Source organism: Chrysemys picta, chromosome 19 (genome assembly GCF_011386835.1).
Source record: "Chrysemys picta bellii isolate R12L10 chromosome 19, ASM1138683v2, whole genome shotgun sequence".
Classification (NCBI taxonomy): Eukaryota; Metazoa; Chordata; order Testudines; family Emydidae; genus Chrysemys; species Chrysemys picta.
Window position 1 is genome coordinate 22,575,863 of NC_088809.1, and position 17,243 is coordinate 22,593,105.

At 50.2% G+C, this 17,243-nt stretch overlaps 1 protein-coding gene across 2 annotated transcripts; it reads left to right on the forward strand.

Annotated features, from left to right (window-relative positions):
- Positions 1-6,325: 6,325 nt before the first annotated feature.
- On the forward strand, positions 6,326-16,735 carry LOC101935919 (C-C motif chemokine 5-like). Of its 2 annotated transcripts, none has more exons than XM_065572844.1 (5): positions 6,326-6,344; positions 7,121-7,240; positions 13,374-13,697; positions 14,342-14,453; positions 15,792-16,735. In XM_065572844.1, exons 3-5 carry the CDS (start codon positions 13,487-13,489, stop codon positions 15,877-15,879), a joined length of 411 nt encoding a protein of 136 aa, XP_065428916.1. In that variant the 5' UTR covers positions 6,326-6,344; positions 7,121-7,240; positions 13,374-13,486; the 3' UTR covers positions 15,880-16,735. The 2 variants fall into 2 exon arrangements, with proteins under 2 accessions (XP_065428916.1, XP_065428914.1); XM_065572842.1 differs by lacking the exon at positions 6,326-6,344 and adding an exon at positions 6,619-6,745.
- The last annotated feature ends 508 nt before the right edge of the window (positions 16,736-17,243 follow it).

The following is a 17,243-nucleotide window of genomic DNA, read 5'->3' on the forward strand; positions in this document are numbered from 1 at the left end:
TCGGGTGGAGAAACTGATGATACAGTCAGGTATTTTTTTTGATGCAATCCTGTTTATTTATAAAAGTTATACATCATTTACTGCTTCCCTGAACACAGCAGGAATCAAACCACAGGGTTCAGTCCCTTTTCTCGCTGTTCCAAGCCTGCCTTTCCAGACAGCACTGTGCACCCCAAAAGCTTTCTCCCAGGGCCAGATTGCCAGCACTTTGGTTACTGTAACATACTGTCTGCTTGGCTTTCGCCCGCCCCCCCCCCCCCCCCCCCCGCAAACAACACTCAGCGAAGCTCTTTGCCCACGTAGTTCTAATTCCTAGGTGAACTTGCATACGCCTGTGTTTTATGTGGGGGGCTTTTTAACTCTCTCACAGCTATCTTCAATGAGTGGTGCCCGTCAGCCCCAGCAGTCTAAATGAGGTTTAACCCAACCCCGAACATTATTGTTTAGCATGTTTATTGCCATGATGCCTACACCTCACAGCTAGCTTGGGCCCCATGGCGCTAGGCGCTGTACGTACATACAGCCCCTGCCCCAAAGCTATTTGGGTGAGATCCTTACTCCTAAACCTGGTGCCCAGGGCGTGTCAGGGGCAAAGCTGGGATTGGGGAGGCAGGGTGTGGGTGGGGCCACAGCGTACAGCACCCTGGAGAACCTGGCAGTGCTGAAATCCCTACGGCAGCCCAAGGAGGAGGCTGACACATAGACAGGGACCAGGGATTGTCTGTGTTACACCGGGGGCCGCTCCAGCCCCCAGAGCAGCCCAGGATTGGGAGGTTGCACAGATCTGGTCTTAAAGGTGGGCCCTGAACTGGGACCCCTTTACATTTCAGAGTTAAAGAGTCAGTGTAGAGACTCTGGTGATAAACTGACCCTGGAGATATCGGTGCCAGGCTGGGTCAGCACACGGAAAGGTCTGGTTTGGATGCTGCTAAAATCGTGAAGAAACTAGTGTATTCTTGAAATGCCACCTCCTGGCCAAGGGACACGTACCCTGGCCAAGCCAGAGGAACTGGGCCCTTTGGGTTAAACCTTTGCCTGCTGCATCCTATGAGCACAAGAGCTTCATGCAAAGCGTCCTGTGGCAGACAGTGCTCGCTCTGCAGGAGCACGGTGGCAGACCTGAGACGTGCGGCCGTGAAGACCCTGCACTGAAGAAGTTAGGGAATCTCTGCAGAAGCAGGGACTTTCCTTTTCATGGTTTATTTGTAGCCATTACAGCTGGCTGGAAAATGTAGTGCTGGTTTTTTCCTTGGCTTGTTGAAAAGCCAAAATTCAAAAAGTGTTTGGCCCAAACTTGACATTTTGGGGGGTTTGGACCTAAACCGTTTCAGTTTTCATTTTTTTGATGAAAAGTTGGAATTTTCCACAAAAAAATTCATTCTGTTGAAAACCCAACTTTTCATCCAAAACCAATTTCCACAGAAAACTTTTGACCGTCTCCAATTGCGATTTCTATGGTGTTCTTCACCCCAGTAAGCCGGAGAACCTGACTGTTTTACCATAGAATTAGGCTGCTTGTTATAATCCTTATTTGACAACCTCTCCCATAACCTAACCCAGAGTGACAAACTCCGAGGCAGGCGGTTGCCGACTCTCCTTCCACCAGAGGTCTCAGTGAGAAAACCAAGGACAGTGAAGCTAAACTTCCAACCAATGTCAAGTACAGAAGGAAGTTATGACAAGTTTATTCTTGGAAAATCTGCCAGCAAAACCTTTTATTGCACCCTGTTGTCTAGGGCGGGGCAGACGTTTTCCATCCAAACTGTTTTTTGGATGGACAATGGGTTTTTGATTAAACTCATTTTGCAGAAAGTGTCTGCTGTCCACAGAAATGTTCAACTTTTCATTTAAAGACCAAGAACTGACATGCTTTTTCCACACACACCCTATTTTCAAACCAGCGTTCCTGTCAGCTGTTCTTACGGATGACACTTACTGTAAAATAAGCACTTCTGGGGTGGTATGTGCAGACTGTCAGGTATCTCCCACACACGAAAAGCAAAAAGATGCTTTCAGTCTGAATTAATTGGATTTAAAGTAAGAGAAACGAGAACATAAAAAAGTGAAGTCTTTACAAGAGAAAGAGTACAGTGTGTGCATCTGAAGAAGTGGGTTTTTTACCCACAAAAGCTGATGCCCAAATAAATCTGTTAGTCTTTAAGGTGCCACCGGACTCTTTGTTGTTTTTGTGGATACAGACTGACATGGCTACGCCTCTGATACTTAGTACATCTTTGGCCACCTTGATTACATTGAACTCATTAGCACTATGAAAGTGATTTTTCCTCCCTTCTGTTGAGAATAGCCCACTTCCACCTTAATTGAATTGGCTCGTTAGCACTGATCCCCCACTTGGTAAGACAGCTCCCATCTTTTCATGTGCTGTTTATTTATACCTGCTACTGTATCTTTCACTCCATGCATCTGATGAAGTGGGTTCTAGCCCACGAAAGCTTAGGCCCAAATAAATGTGTTAGTCTCTAAGGTGCCACAAGGACTCCTCGTTGTTTTTGTGACTACAGACTAACACGGCTATCACTCTGATACTTAGTGCAGTGTGTGTATCGTCTGTGCAACAGTCTGCACTGAGCTAAAGGGACATTACATTATCCTTAGAGAATTAAAGATGCAGGCCACAGAAACAGAGTCATACATTATTTGCTTAGATACACACGACCAATAACCTCTTCTAAAGCGTGCACATTTGTGCATGGTTTGGGATTGCAGCTAGTCCCAGAGACTGGGGCCTGCTGTACATTGACATTGGTAAAGCCTGTCCTGGAAGGCTACGAATTGCGTTCATGCGTCTGCTCTGTAGCACATTCCTGAGCAGGTCACTTGTCCTCTCTGTGCCTCAGTTTCCAATCTGTAGCGTGAGGATATTTATTATTTGAATGACGATATCTCCTAGAGGCCCCAGTTGAGAGCAAGGCCCTGTTGTGCCGAGTTCTGCTCAGACACAGAGCTAGGTTCTAAATCATTTAAAATCGAAATGATCTAACTATAAATGATTATTCCTCCCCTATTCCCAAGCTATCAGACTTTGCAATGGTCTTTGTTATCCAGGCAGTCAGGGCTCTAGGCTTGCCCAGCCATCATGCCCCTTCACCTCCGTGAGAGGTCCATCCTCGCGCTGTCGGGGCAGGAGCATGTGTGGGAATTGACGAATATCTGCGAGGTGCTTGCAGCTCTTTGGATGGAAGGTGCTAGCGAGGGCAAAGTGTGATGATGGAAGCGTCTGGGCTGCTGAAACCCTTCGAAAAGTGGTTCGCAAACTTTTTCTGTTGGTGACCCCTTTCACACAGCCAGCCTCTGAGTACCCCCCCGACAGCTCGTGACCCCCCAGGTAATGACCTCGTGACCCCCTGAGAGGTCGCGACCCCAGTTTGAGAACCCCTGCCCTAGAAACAACAGTGCTAAAGGGAGTGGGGAAGCCAGAGAGGGAAGAGGCAGGTGCAGTCTGGCAAGGCCCGTGGAGATGACTAAAGCCAGGACTCAGTGAGTTAAAAGGCATTGCTGAAAAAGCGCTGAGAGCTCTCGACTTGGGCTCTGTTTCAGACTCTCAGGGGGAGCTCTGTGGTTTCCCTTCTGGGCTGTTTCCATCCCCTCTGTACTGACACCACTATAAATAGCCAGGCTAGCTAGTCATTCTTCCTCCTATGTTTCCAGCCCACACTCTGCTAAACCCAGCAGGGCTTTCCCCCTCTCTGCTCCATTTCCCTGGTGTCCCCGGTCCTGCCTCTGAGCCACAGGACGAGATGGTGCAACGAGGAGATGGGGCCAGACATCAGTGGGGCTTTGTTTGCGCCTGGGGCAGGCTTGCTTCCATTGGCACCCAGAGGAGAAATCCCTGATTTCCCAGTGGACCTGCTCCGTTCTATAGCGTAACCTCACTGCTGGCCTGACAGTAAAAAAGCCCATTGGCGAACCGATCACCAGCCTCTTTAGAACGGCCCTTAACATCTTTGAGGGCTGTTATCAGGTCCCCCTCAGCCTTCTCCTCTCCAGACTAAACATGGCCAGTTTATTTAACCTTTCTTCATCGGCCAGGTTCTCTGACCCTTTGATCCTTTTTATTGCTCTCAGGGATTCTCTCCCATTTGTTCACATCTTTCCTAAAGCGCGGTACCCAGAACTGGACAGAGGGCTCCAGCAGAGGCCTGCCCAGTGCCGAGTAGAGCGGAACAATTGCCTTCCATTAATACACCCTGTTAGGATATAGATATTCAGGCCTGTTTGTAAAGGCCTATACTTTAAGAATTTAGGTGTATTCTTATCACTTAGCTAGTTATAGAGGTATAAAAGAAAGAATCAAAATCACCGTCTGTCTGTGTAAGGGTCTTCTCTCACTGTGACAGTCTGAGGCCTGGTTCTTAGGCTAAGCAGCAAAGGCAGCCGTAAGTTGGGAAGTGTAGGGTCACATCCTCACATCCCAAACTAGTCACATGGAAATCAGGCAATCTGGGGCTCTTAGGAAGGTGATCTGATCTATCACCTCCAGAGAAAGGGAAAAGCCTCGAAGATGTAAAAAGAAGAACAGGAGGACTTGTGGCACCTTAGAGACTAACAAATTTATTAGAGCATAAGCTTTCGTGGACTACAGCCCACTTCTTCGGATGCATATAGAATGGAACAAAGGAAATTTAGTTTGATAGTTTTCTGTCTGGCAAGAACTCACTTCTGTATTGTTTTGTATGTTTATTTGCATGGTCTCTGTCTGGTTCTGTGACTGTTTCTGTCTGCTGTATAATTAATTTTGCTAGGTGTAAACTAATTAAGGTGGTGGGATATAATTGGTTAGCTAATCATGTTACAATATGTTAGGATTGGTTAGGTAAATTTCAGTAAAATGATTGGTTAAGGGATAGCTAAGTAGAACTCAAGTTTTACTATATAGTCTGCAGTCAATCAGGAAGTGTGGGGGGGGAATGGGAACAGGGAGTGGGGATGGGGGAATTGGAATTGGAATCATGTTTCGCTAAGGGGGGGGAATGGGAACAGGGACACAGGCAAGGCTCTGTGGCGTCAGAGCTGGGAAGGGGGACACTGAGGAAGGAAACTGGAATCATGCTTGCTGGAAGTTCACCCCCATAAACATCGAATTGTTTGTACCTTCGGACTTCGGGTATTGTTGCTCTCTATTCATGCAAGAAGGACCAGGGAAGTGAGAGGGTGAAGGGATAAGCCCCCTAACACACCCCAGAATGACATTTGCCTGTTTCATAACAGCATCGCACGGTTGACTCCTACCCACTAGAATCTCCAGATCTGTTTCACGGTACTGATGTCTACCCAGTTCTTCCCCATTTTGTATTTTAGTACAATGCTATGGCCCAGGACTTTCGGCTAATTCCGGCTGGGTATTAGAGCAGTGGATCTCAGCCAGGGGTACATGTGCCCCGGGGGTACGCAGAGCTCTTCCAGGGGTACATCAGTTCATCTAGAGATTTGCCTAGTTTTACAACAGGCTCCAGAAAAAGCACTAGCAAAGTCAGTGCAAACTAAAATTTCATACAATGACTTGTTTCTACAGCTTTCTATACTAACCACTGCAATGTAAGTACCATATTGATAGTCCAGCTGACTTATTTTAGAAGTATAGGGTAAGAATGAGAAAGTCGGCAATTGGTCAGTACTAGTGTGGCTGTGACACTTTTGTACTTTTATGTCTGATTTTGTAAGCAAGTCGTCTTTAAATGAGGTGAAGCTTGGGGGTCCACCAGACCAATGAGACTCCTGAAAGGGGTACAACAGTCTGGGCAGGGTGAGAGCCACTGGCTTAGAGGGACTGCATTTGGCAGAAGTTCCCTTTTAACCTGACCGCTACAGACGTTCGGGGCTTGAGTCTTTTCCTGCTAACTCTGGTGTAAATCAGGAGTAACTTCACTGCAGTGGGGCTAAAACTCTTTGTGCCTACTGACTTCAGCGGCGTTCCTGCTGGCTTTCCCCCGGTGTAACTGAGATCAGGATCAGGCCCGATCGACAAGTAGTAGGTCTAGCCCAGATCCTGTTCCACGTTCGAGGGCAGAGCCTGGGCTGGTGCAAGTCGTCATAGCTGCTCTGCCTGCAGGGTGATGGTGACAATTTCTGCTGGCCGAGGATCCTTGTTTCGCTTTGCTCCTTGCTAGCTCGTGGCCAATAGCGGTTTCCCTTTCGCCGGTGTTTTGGAGCACGGCCAGCCCACTCTCTAGTCTAGTCAGGCAGGGAATCAGCAGTTCACTTTCAATTTCTGGGAGCGTTCCTCATGCTTGTTCCCAGGCCAGGATATTGTGTCATGTCTGTTTCCAGTGGAGGGCTCTCCCCAGCATCTGCTCTGGGGAGTTTCCCTCTCCGCTCCCTGAACGGTAAGAATTCCCCTTGCTCTCCACTCTGCAGCCAGCCCACACCACCGTGCAATTGGGTTTGGGCTCTCATGCAAACCGGGCGCCAAAGAGCAGCGTGCTGTGCCCAGAAACCATCTGTAACAGGGCGACTTACCCCACCCCGGCCTGGAGAGCCCGAGGCTAAGACAAGCTGCCCCACCTGGGAGAAATCAGCTATGGCTGCAGAGACTCCAGGGAGCACAAGACTCCGGTGGGGCCCTGAGTTAGCAAGGACAAAAGGTCAAAGCAGGGAAGGAAGCTGTAGGGAAGAGGGGGAGGAAGAAACGCTCTCCAGGCAGGAAGGTGTGGGAGGGACTAGGAGACTCCCTAGGGGGAACTTGAGAAGAGAAGTAGGAAGTGGCCCAGGGAAAACCACGGCACAGGTAAAGGAGCAGACCTGGCTTGTTAGGTGCAGGGTCCTGGGCTGGAACCCAGAGCAGAGGGGGGTTCCGGACTGGCCCACAGGCAGGGTGTCCAAGCCCCTTGCCCAGGTCATAGAGCCCAGGAAGGGCGCACCAGGCAGAGCTGAAACGTGGCTGAGGAAGAAAGCCGGGGACAGGATTTTTGTTTCTGGTTTGTGGACTTCTAGTGGGGGCCAATGGGGTCTGTGGAAGGGGTGGAGAAAAGACAGTGACCCAGCTTGGGGGTCAAGTTACTAGAGTGATCAGCAGGGGCTAGCCCAGGGAGAGAGCAGCAACGCCAGGACTGGGCACCTAGCAGTGAGTGACCTCTGTTACTGTCCTTTCTCTCTCTTCCAGCTCTCCTGCGTGCTCAGTGTTGGTCTCCGTGCACCTGATGCTAACTGCCCGGCCTTGTCTGGGCAAATCCGACCCACCCCAGGGCAAGCCGTTCGCCTTCTTCATAAGCAAGTTTTTGAGGTCAGGCCAAACCTCTGTTATTGCTCTAATTTTCCATATCTTTCATCTTCTCTGCATTAACGAGCTATGTGGTAGGAGTGGGTTTCTCACTCTGCTGGAGCAGGGCCTGACAGCTCAGAGGTGAGATGGCTATAAACAGCCTGCTGGGTTTACATCCTCCCGTCCCCCAGTCCTCTCATTTATTTATTCCACTCCTGCTCATTTATTTTCAGCATCTTAATAGAACTGGGGAACCACAGACAGAAGGTTTCATACTTCCCCCTCCTGCACCTCAGCCTCTTGCGTGATGACCAGCTGGAGAGAAGTGAATAATTCTTTCCACAGCAAGATGATTATTGTATTTTACACAAATGACCCCACTGAGAGACACAGTCCCTGCTGTGAAGGGCAAACAGTCTAAATAGATAAGGCAGATAATGAGGAAACTGAGGCATAGACATGCCCAAGGTTACCCAGTAGGAACTAGAACCCGGGTCTCCTGATGCCGAGCCCACTGTCCACTCAACCATGCTGTCGCTCTGTGCTAGGTGACTTCCTAGCACTTATTTGATACTCATATTTATTCAGCCAATTTTTGGAGCCTTTTTTTTTTTACCCTGTGGGTTGGCCCCACATAATTTTCTGTGACTGTTTGCGACATGAGCTGTGTTGCTTAGCTTTTTCCAAATGACAAGTGGGTTCCCAACCTCAGACACCTTAGATGGGGCTTTTTTTCAGCAAGCGGTGAGCTCCCGCCTTTCGAAAATCCGGCTCCCTTTTGAAGTGACTCAAACTGGGCTCCCTCCTCCCCAAAAAACAAAACAAACGGCGGCACCCAGAGTCGCCGATCAGTCTGGAAAATCTTGGGGACAATGACTAGACTGTGGCTGCCTACCTTACACCCGAGCCGTGACCCCGTTTAGAATATAGACAAGGAAGAGGTAGAAATAGCTTCCACTCCAAAATCAAGGTCTTTGGCTAGGCACAAACTTGCCCCAGTTTCCAAATTGCGGTTTGGATGATGCCTATCACAGACGGGGAGCCTATCTCCGGATGACAGACTACTTAGACTACTTCGGGGCAGCTACCCAAAGGGGAGGGTGCTAAGGGAGTAAACGCAGTGCAGATAGAGAAAGGTGTATCTCTGACTCAAGGTTACCATGACTGTAAAAGCTCAAGGTGTCCAAGGAAATAGAAGGAGGGAATGCTTTGGGGGAGTTACAGTGGGGGAAGTCTAGGTTGGATATTAGGAAACACTATTTCACTAGGAGGGTGGAATGGATTACCTAGGGAGGTGGTGGAATCTCCTTCCTTAGAGGTTTTTAAGGCCCAGCTTGACAAAGCCCTGGCTGGGATGATTTAGTTGGGGTTGGTCCTGCTTTGAGCAGGGGGTTGGACTAGATACCTCCTGCGGTCCCTTCCAACCCCGAGATTCTATGATTCTATGATTCTTTCATTGCCCAGATAATAGAGAGGAATTCGAAACTGGCATTACAGAAACCTGGCGGGAGGATTCACATGGACTCTATTTAGGAAAGACGGAGTGGGAAGAAAGACAGGGGAGGAGTAGTCTACATTACTACCATCATCTGCTTTTCTGTTTAGCAATGCAGGCTGTGGAATGCAGATGGACCACAGCTGTTGGCAAGAGAAAGGGTGGAAGTGTCTGTTACAGACCGTCCAATCAGACTAGCGAACAGGGCAAACAGCTCTTAATCATGGGCAGCGCATCGCATAGGCTGGGGAAGGCTGGGCCTCCCCAAACAGCCGGGCATGGCCCCATCCATGCTCCTCCCCGAACCCCTGCTTGCCCTTGACCCCAGCCCAGGCAGGCTGCTTCTCTTCAGGGACTGGGGCTAGGGCGGCCAGGACTTGGGGTGGTTGGGGCTGCCCAGCACTGGGGGACCCAGGTGGGGCTGTGCCACCTGGCGTTCGGGGGGGGGGGGGGACTGGCAGCTGCAGGGAGGGGGGCTCTGGCGGGGGAAGAGGGGTGGGTCCTGAGGCGGGGGGCAGGGCTGGCGGGGGTTAGCCTCACCCAGCCAGCGGTTCACCCGCTGCCCATGCTCTTAATGTCTATCGGAAATGTGCAGGAAGCAAAACCATTATTATGCTGGAGGTTTCATGCTGCCACTAGTAAAATGTCTTGGAGAATCAGAAAATTACCATCAATAATTTCTGACCACAAGAAGTATTACACCATAGCTGGGGCAAGTCTCTGAAACCTTGTTGTGACACAGATAAAGTAATGACAGAACAAGGAGCAATGGTCTCAAATTGCAGTGGGGGAGGTCCAGGTTGGATATTAGGAAACACTATTTCACTAGGAGGGTGGCGAAGCACTGGAATGGGTTACCTAGGGAGGTGGTAGAATCTCCATCCTTAGAGGTTTTTAAGTCCCGGCTTGACAAAGCCCTGGCTGGGATGATTTAGTTGGGGATGGTCCTGCTTTGAGCAGGGGGTTGGACTAGATACCTCCTGAGGTCCCTTCCAACCCTGAGATTCTATGATTCTAATGACTGAACTAAATATTAGTGATTGCCTGTTCTAGGTACAAGTGATCGTGACCTAATTACACTGGCTATGTACAATCAGAATACAGTCCTGAAGCTGAAAATGATCTGGAGCAAACTTGAGAGGGAGGAAATATTTAAACAAAACAAGGTGAATGAGCATCTAGTAAAGTACTATCAAACAACCCACAAATCTGCAATTTCGAAAGACTGCCCGTTAAACCAGCCTGATTAAGAAAGAAAGTGAAAGTAGCAATTATATATATGCACAAATGGAAGTTTTTTTAGTAATGGTTATAAATTAGCTGTCATGAAATGAAGACAAGCTAAAGGTATCTGTGAAAAATCTATGGCCAGTAGAGTTAAGGACAATAAGAAGGAATTTTTAAATACACCAGGAACAAAAGAGAACCTAGCAGTGGTATCCGTCTGCTAAATATAGATCATTAAGTTGTCAGTAATGATGCAGAAAAGGTAAAGGGAATGACATGTAACTATAGGCTGATTAGCTTGACATTGATCCAGGCGGAAAATAAGGAATGGCTGAGATGGGTAGCAATCAGTAAGTAACATAAGGATGGCAGTGTAATTACACCAATTAACATTATTTTTTATGGGAAATAGGTCTTGTCAAACAAACTATATATTGTTTTTTGATGGGGTTTATAAGTTTGGCTGATTAACATAATTGTGTTGGCATAATAGACTTAGACTTCTGTACGGCATTTGATTTAGTATTGCACAACAATCTGATTAAAAAATGATCACCCAACAAGATCAGTTTAGCACATTAAAAACTGGTTAACTGATAAGAGCACAAAAAATAATTTAAAATAGGGAATCATTACGGATGTATCCATTGGGGACCCACAGGGATATGCTCTGGGCCCAATGCTATTCAGTATCTTCACCAGTGATCTGGAAAAATGTATGCAATCTTTGCTTGTAAAGTTTGCAGATGAGACAAAAATTGGTGGAGTGATAAAGAATAAGGACTGGTTAATTCCACAGAGTGATGTGAGTCAGATGTTAAGCTTGGTTCATTTGAACTACATGTGTCTTAATACAGCTAAAACAAGGCCAATGTTTCTGATCAACTTAAGCTAAATCAAAATAAGCCACTTGTAAACTCCAGAAGAGGCTGGAGAGGCCTCTGTCTTGGATGTTCAGACACGACGAATCCTGGCGCTTGGCAGGGGTTAGACTAGATGGTTCTAACCCTATGGTTCTATGATTCTATGAAACTGAGGTAAGAGTGTCCACACAAATGTGCAGCAATTTAATCAGATCAGTTTGGCACTGGCAGAACTAAAGGTGTTAGTCTCCAGGTAGACAAGTCCTAGTTTCCGGACAAAAATAATATTGGCTATTCCAAAAATATCTAGCAGGAATGAGAACCAATGTGCAAAGATTTCCAGTGGCTGCTAAGATTGCGCTGTAGAAATGAGAGGCTCATGCAGACATGGGTCTCCGAATGAGGCTCTGTAGAAGAGCATTTAATCTTGGGCCTTCGTGGGGAGTGGGGAGGATGAAATGAAATCAGACGGCAGAGAGTGAAGAAGGCAATGGAGCATGAGCCAGCTTGGTCCAGGGGACGTTCCAGCAGTTAGTCTGGCAAATGCATTTTCCAGCTTGCCCTCTCTAGCCATCCCTGGTGGTTACCTAGGATTGTTAGTTACTGCTCATTGCTCACTCGCTCGACCTCCGAATGACTTTCCTGGGCCCTTCACTGCCCCAGTGGAGAGATGCAAGAGGCCAAAGTCTCTGCTACTGTGACTTGGCACGGCTCCATTGACTGCACCCGAGCACTGCCAGCTTACACCAGCAGAGATTTGGCCCAAGCTTTTCCTGTCTCGGGGGGAGTCTCTGTGACCTGGAGCTCAGGATACTTACTTAGAAAACACCATGTGAAAAATAGTCCCTTGGCCTTGATTTCTCCCCCTCCCCTCCCGGCACTCTAAGACCCCCGGGCGCTGGGACTCTGTCTGTTTGTCTAGAAGGGAGCGTTGTGCTTGAGGTCGCCCTTGGCCACTTTGTGCTGCACTTGTAAGGGGACTGTTGGCCCCTTACTAAAACTCAGAGGGGTTTTTGGTGGCTAGCTCCCAGTACCAAAAGGGGAAGGGTCAATGGGAAATCAGGACCCTGAGACTGACAGTCCCCAGGGACAATGGGGAGAGGCCAACACCTGATTGACGGGGGACCAGGCTAATCAGGGCGTCAGGAGGCTGTGGGGGTCCCATCATCCATGTGAATTGCCTGGGTCAGACTGAGTGGGGCCGAGCTAAGGAGAGAGCAGGGGCCCGAGCTGAGCTGGGGAGCAGAACCGGGCCAGCCAGAGGGGCCAGAGACGCAGCCCAGGGAGCAGGTCAGAGTTGGGACCAGTCACAGAAGCAGCCGGCAGAGCAGACTGGCGGTGGGGGCAGAACTGCAGCCACAGAGCCGGGGGCCAGAGACGCAGCCCAGGGAGCTGGAGGCAGAGCAGCAGCAGCAGCCGTGCTGAGGCCGAGTGGAGCTGGGGCTGGAGCTGGGGCTGGGGCTGGAGCCGTCCGGAGCTGGGTGCGGTGAGCAGCTGGGGAGAGGAGGGGGACCTGGGCAGTGGGCCCAGCACAGGGGCTCTGCAGGCCCGACTTGGAGGGGGATCGTAACCCTGACGGGGCGGGGGCGATGCTGGAAAGAAGGGTCCTGCCACCTAGAGCCTGAGAGCGTGTGGCCACCGCCCGAGCAAGTGTCCGACCCGCAGCGTCTCTGCAGCACAGCCGGGGCCTGGGCAGGGGCCTGGGCCGGGTGAGGGACAGGCTGTGACCTGCCCGGACGTTCCAGAGACGCCGGCCGTGCCACAGAGCGGGGTGACGGGATTTCCTTTCACCTTTCTGATTTTTTCCTTATTTTTTTTAAATTGATGGCTGTTTAATAAATTGTATTTGCTTTGAACTGTATGTAATGATCAGTGGGTGAGGGAAGCATCCAGTGCAGAGAGAGCACCCCGGAGTGGGGACACCCTAGCCCCTGACCTAAGTGACCACAGCAGGGATGGGGGTCGAGCCCCCCAGGAATCCTGGGCCCAGCCTTGTCGGGTTACGAGGACTCTGCCACACACGAGAGTAGAAAGAGAGTCCTTGAGGTCACGCAGGCCTCTGGGTGAAGGAAGTGGGAGCGAGGACTCAGATCCTTTCGCTAGCCCACTTCACCGAGGTAGTGCATAAACCAGGAAAGTTCCCCGCAACAGCGGGACCATTCCCCCGCTTACGCACTGACCAACTCTGAGAGCTTTTGCCAGGGGATGTTGTGAAGGCTGAGAATATAACAGGGTTCAAAAAAGAACTAGATAAATTCATGGAGGATAGGTCCATCAATGGCTATGAGCCAGGATGGGCAGGGATGGTGTCCCTAGCCTCTGTTTGCCAGAAGCTGGGAATGGGCAACAGGGGATGGATCACTTGGTGATTGCCTGTTCTGTTCATTCCCTCTGCGGCACCTGGCATTGGCCACTGTCGGCAGACAGTATACTGGGCTAGATGGACCTTTGGTCTGACCAGTATGGCCGTTCTTATGTTCTTAAGGAGTGGCTCTTCTGTTTTAAGGTATGCTCAATGCAGGACCTGTGGTGATACATGCAGTGATTACTTCATATCCTTCCCCCTCAGCGTCCCTCCTGCTGCTGTGTTGAAAGTGACCTCAGCTCGCTGCGAGGACTATTCTTGTATATCCTGAGGTGAGGCGGAGCTGCTGACACTCCTTCACCACAGTGACCGGTGACATGCAGCTGGTGTCATGGAACAAGCCGGAAACCTCACTGCTCCCCTATAAAAACAGGGGCTTGTCCCGGGGGTCGGTATCAGAGGTTAGAAAGAGTCTCTGCTCTGCTCCTGTGGTTCATCCCTCACCCGACAGCAACATGAAGGTCTCCGTGGCTGCCCTCGCCGTTCTCCTCATCGCTGCCTTCTGCTCGCAGGCCTCCTGTGCCCCACGTGAGTCCAGCGTCTCTCTGTCCTTGCAGGGTCTTCTGCTGAAAGGTGGCAATGTTGCAGCTCAGCCTTTAAAGGTGACCTGTCAGGATTTAATACAACAGGGCTTTATGGCCTCTTCTGCTTTTTGGGATAGAGGGAAGCCATCTGGAAGGGCTGCTTTTAAGTTTCTCCTTCTTGCTGGTTTTTACCTTAGAAATATTGGGATTATCAAGTCAGATCGTCCCAGGTTTCGCTGGAGGGCTTTGAGAGGGCGCCTGGAGAAGGTGTCTGTGAGCTCTCACCTTAATAAAGGGATGGGACGAATGGGTGTTGAATCTTTACCAAAGATGTCCTTTGTCACTAGTGTTCATTAGGTGTTGGGGCTAAAGGGAGGTTAATGAAAATAAACCCAGACCTGTAAAGGCTTTGGCCAGGACCCCTTCCCCTCTCACTTGCTCGCAATTCAGTGTGATGCTGTCACTTCCTCACAGAGATAATCAGAGCCCGTCGCTGCGCGTCGAATGGAAACAAATCCGACGAGGTCTCCAGACTCGTTAAGGAGGAAAAGCCTCAGATTGTTAGCGCAGGGGGCGACTGTCACTGTCCAGGCCGTGCCTCCTGGAGGAATAACTGACACTCACGTCCCACTTTTCAATCTCTTTCAGACGGTTCTGACACGACCGTGTGCTGCTTCAGCTACACCACCCGGAAGCTGCCCAAGAGCCACCTGAAGGAGTATTTCTACACCAGTGGAAAGTGCTCTCAGCCAGCTGTAGTGTAAGTACTGGGGGAGGTCTGGGCAGAGATCTCTGTCAGCCTTTACTCTCTCCACAATCCCCTCGGGCTGTGCTAGGTTAGGGACTTGTCTACATGGGCCAATTCTACTAGTATAAGCAATGATGTGAATTTAAACCACTGTAACTATCCCAGTATAACTCCCTGTGTGGACGCTCTTATTCTGGTGTAAGAGGCTTTTTCAATGTAGATTATGTTGCTTGGGAAGGGGTTTAAGATAAACTGGAAAAGGGCCACTCTGATGCTGGGGTAGGAGTATCCACATGGGGAGCGGTGGTTATACTAGGATAACTATATGGGTCTAACTGGTAAAGCCTTCCCGTGTAGACAAACCCTAGGAAAACTAGCTAATGTGATATGTTTTAAACACCATTTCGCACCTAGTGTAGACAAAGGCAACCGTGTTTAATGTCAGTGGTTTCTGGGGCCACTTACATTGCTTTGGAGTGGATTAAGGCTATGTCTACACTGCAGCCTAGGTCGGCAAAATGTACGTCACGCAGGGGTGTGAATATTCCACTCCTCTAGTGACATACGTTACACCGACATAAGCGCTCGTGCGCACAGCGCTGTCGGCGGGAGCGCTTCTCCGGCCGACGTAGCGTCTTCCGCCCGCTCGGTACCACTGCAGCGCTGTCTGTGTCGACATGGACTTAAGCTAAACTGGAATTAGTGTCCACGCAGCAGTTATACTGGGAAAATGACAGGGGACAACTAACTTTCTGTGTAAACAAGCCCTCGCTAGGGTTGACCCAGACACTCTAAACAATCTAAACACAGCTGCGCAAGGTGCTAAATTTTGCACAGAAACATGGGACTCAGTTACTCCACACACTGCATTTCCCTAGTCTAGACAGAGCCCGTGGGGGAGAGCACGGTGTGTGACTCCCCTCTGCAGCATCCTGCAGCCAAATGCACCAAATGGCAGCTGTTGCTGCGTCCGGGTGGGGACGCCTGTCCACTGAGGGGTGCAATAGGCAGAAAACTAGGCTGAACTGATACAAGCCACGGTTTCCAGTCTCATTCCCACTGATGGGATCAGTGAGCAGCTGGTCATTTAGGTGTTTCTCTGAGGTTCTCCAGGCCCTCACGTGGTTTAATAGGTCCGGGTGCAGTCAGGTAGCGTGAGGCCTGGATTCGTAGGCTTGGGAGTCTGGGCTGAGGCTATTCTCCCCTTTGAATGGTCCTAAACAGGGAGCCATGGCAGTGAACAAAGTGATCGTCCCATGGCCCCAGACCCACCAGGCCCGGTTTATTACAACAGCAAATTCCATCCCCCCGTCAGTGTTCTAAGCCCCTGGTCTCTCTTGTTTCACACAGCTTTGTCACCAGAAAGAACAAACAAGTTTGCGCCAACCCAGACACCAGATGGGTCAGGGACTACGTGAATTTCCTAGAAATGAAATGAGACGGCTGGGAGCTGATGGAGACCCTGCGCGCTTCCCTTTGCAGTGCTAGCGTCAGTGGCTATTGTGCTGTCTGGAACGCCACCCCTCAACCCCGAGCAAAGGCCATCGCTGCGCTTTAAGGGCTCGCTGGCACTTGAAAGACATTTGAAGCTATTTTATTTGTATTGTAAAAGAATCACTTCTGTTCTAGATTATCCACCTTTATGGTACAAACCAGGCCCTGAACACTTGTGGTCATTAAAAAATCCTATGGCCCTTAAAGGTAGCAGCCTATGAGGCAGTGTGGACTAGTAGCTAGAGCACTGGCCTAGTAGATGGAGCACTGGACCGGGACTCAGGAGACCTGGGCTCTATAGGCAAGTCACTTCCCTGGTTGGTACCTCAGTTTCCCCACCTGTAAAATAGGGTAAAGAGCTTTGAGATCTACTAATGGGAAGTGCTATATAGAAGTTAGGTGTCATTCTTCATCTCCTGGCTAAATTCCAGTTCAGTTAATTCAGTTCCACATCCCTAACTTCCTCCTGTGGTTTCAACTGGGTATGGGCCTTCCCCTTCCCTTCCCACTCCAAGTTCTGTGCAGCTATGGAACAGTTGATGTGTGTTACCCAGAGGTGGCTGCATTCCGGTAACGGGTGAAGTAACTCCTGGCTTGTACCTGCGTGAAGCTATCTGCCAAGTTTGAGAAGCACTTTGGGATCCTTCGGGATGACAGACAGTGAGCAGCAAGGAAGCTAATGCTGTAATATTATTGGTCTATTATTTATCAGGGGGTTGCCGTGGAGCAGCAGACCTTGCCTTTATTTTTGACACACTGTCACTTGCTGATTTCAAGAAATAAAGATGTTTTCCTCTCTGTGACGCGCCTGGCTGTCTCTCCCTGAGCTCGGAGGTGTTCCGGGCGCCTCCCCGAGTGGACTGCGCGGCATCGTGTCAGCTACTTGGCCCAGTCCCATAGATGCGTATAGATTTGTAAAGCCAGAAAGGACCAGTAATCTGGCCTGACCTCCTGCCTGCACAGGTACGCCTCCTTGAGGCAGCCAGGTGGAGGCAGGCAGGCGGAGACCATATGTGGGAGGGGGGAGCCAGGCTGACTCGAACAGGCTGCCTTGCACGTGGGGGGGTGTCTGTGCACGCATCGGGGAAGCCCCCCGCATGCCCAGCTCCAGGGGTTCAGCTGCCCCAGTCCCTCTCCCTCCCAGACCGGGATGCGAAGGGGAAGCAGCTGCTGTTTAGCTCTCAGGCTGGCCCAGAGGCCACCTAGTGGCTGCATGTCAGCCCTGCAAGGTGACGGCATGCGACCTCCGCGCCCAGCCCCTAGACTCCCCCATATGAAACCCAATTGCGTAAGGGGGAGGGCGCGTGT

Bases quoted from the DNA above. Each gene is read 5' to 3' on its own strand.
- LOC101935919 (XM_065572844.1), top strand. From the start codon at position 13,487: ATGCAGCTGGTGTCATGGAACAAGCCGGAAACCTCACTGCTCCCCTAT. The intron at 13,698-14,341 runs GTGAGTCCAGCG...AATCTCTTTCAG, and splicing joins GCAGGCCTCCTGTGCCCCAC to ACGGTTCTGACACGACCGTG. The intron at 14,454-15,791 runs GTAAGTACTGGG...TGTTTCACACAG, and splicing joins TGCTCTCAGCCAGCTGTAGT to CTTTGTCACCAGAAAGAACA.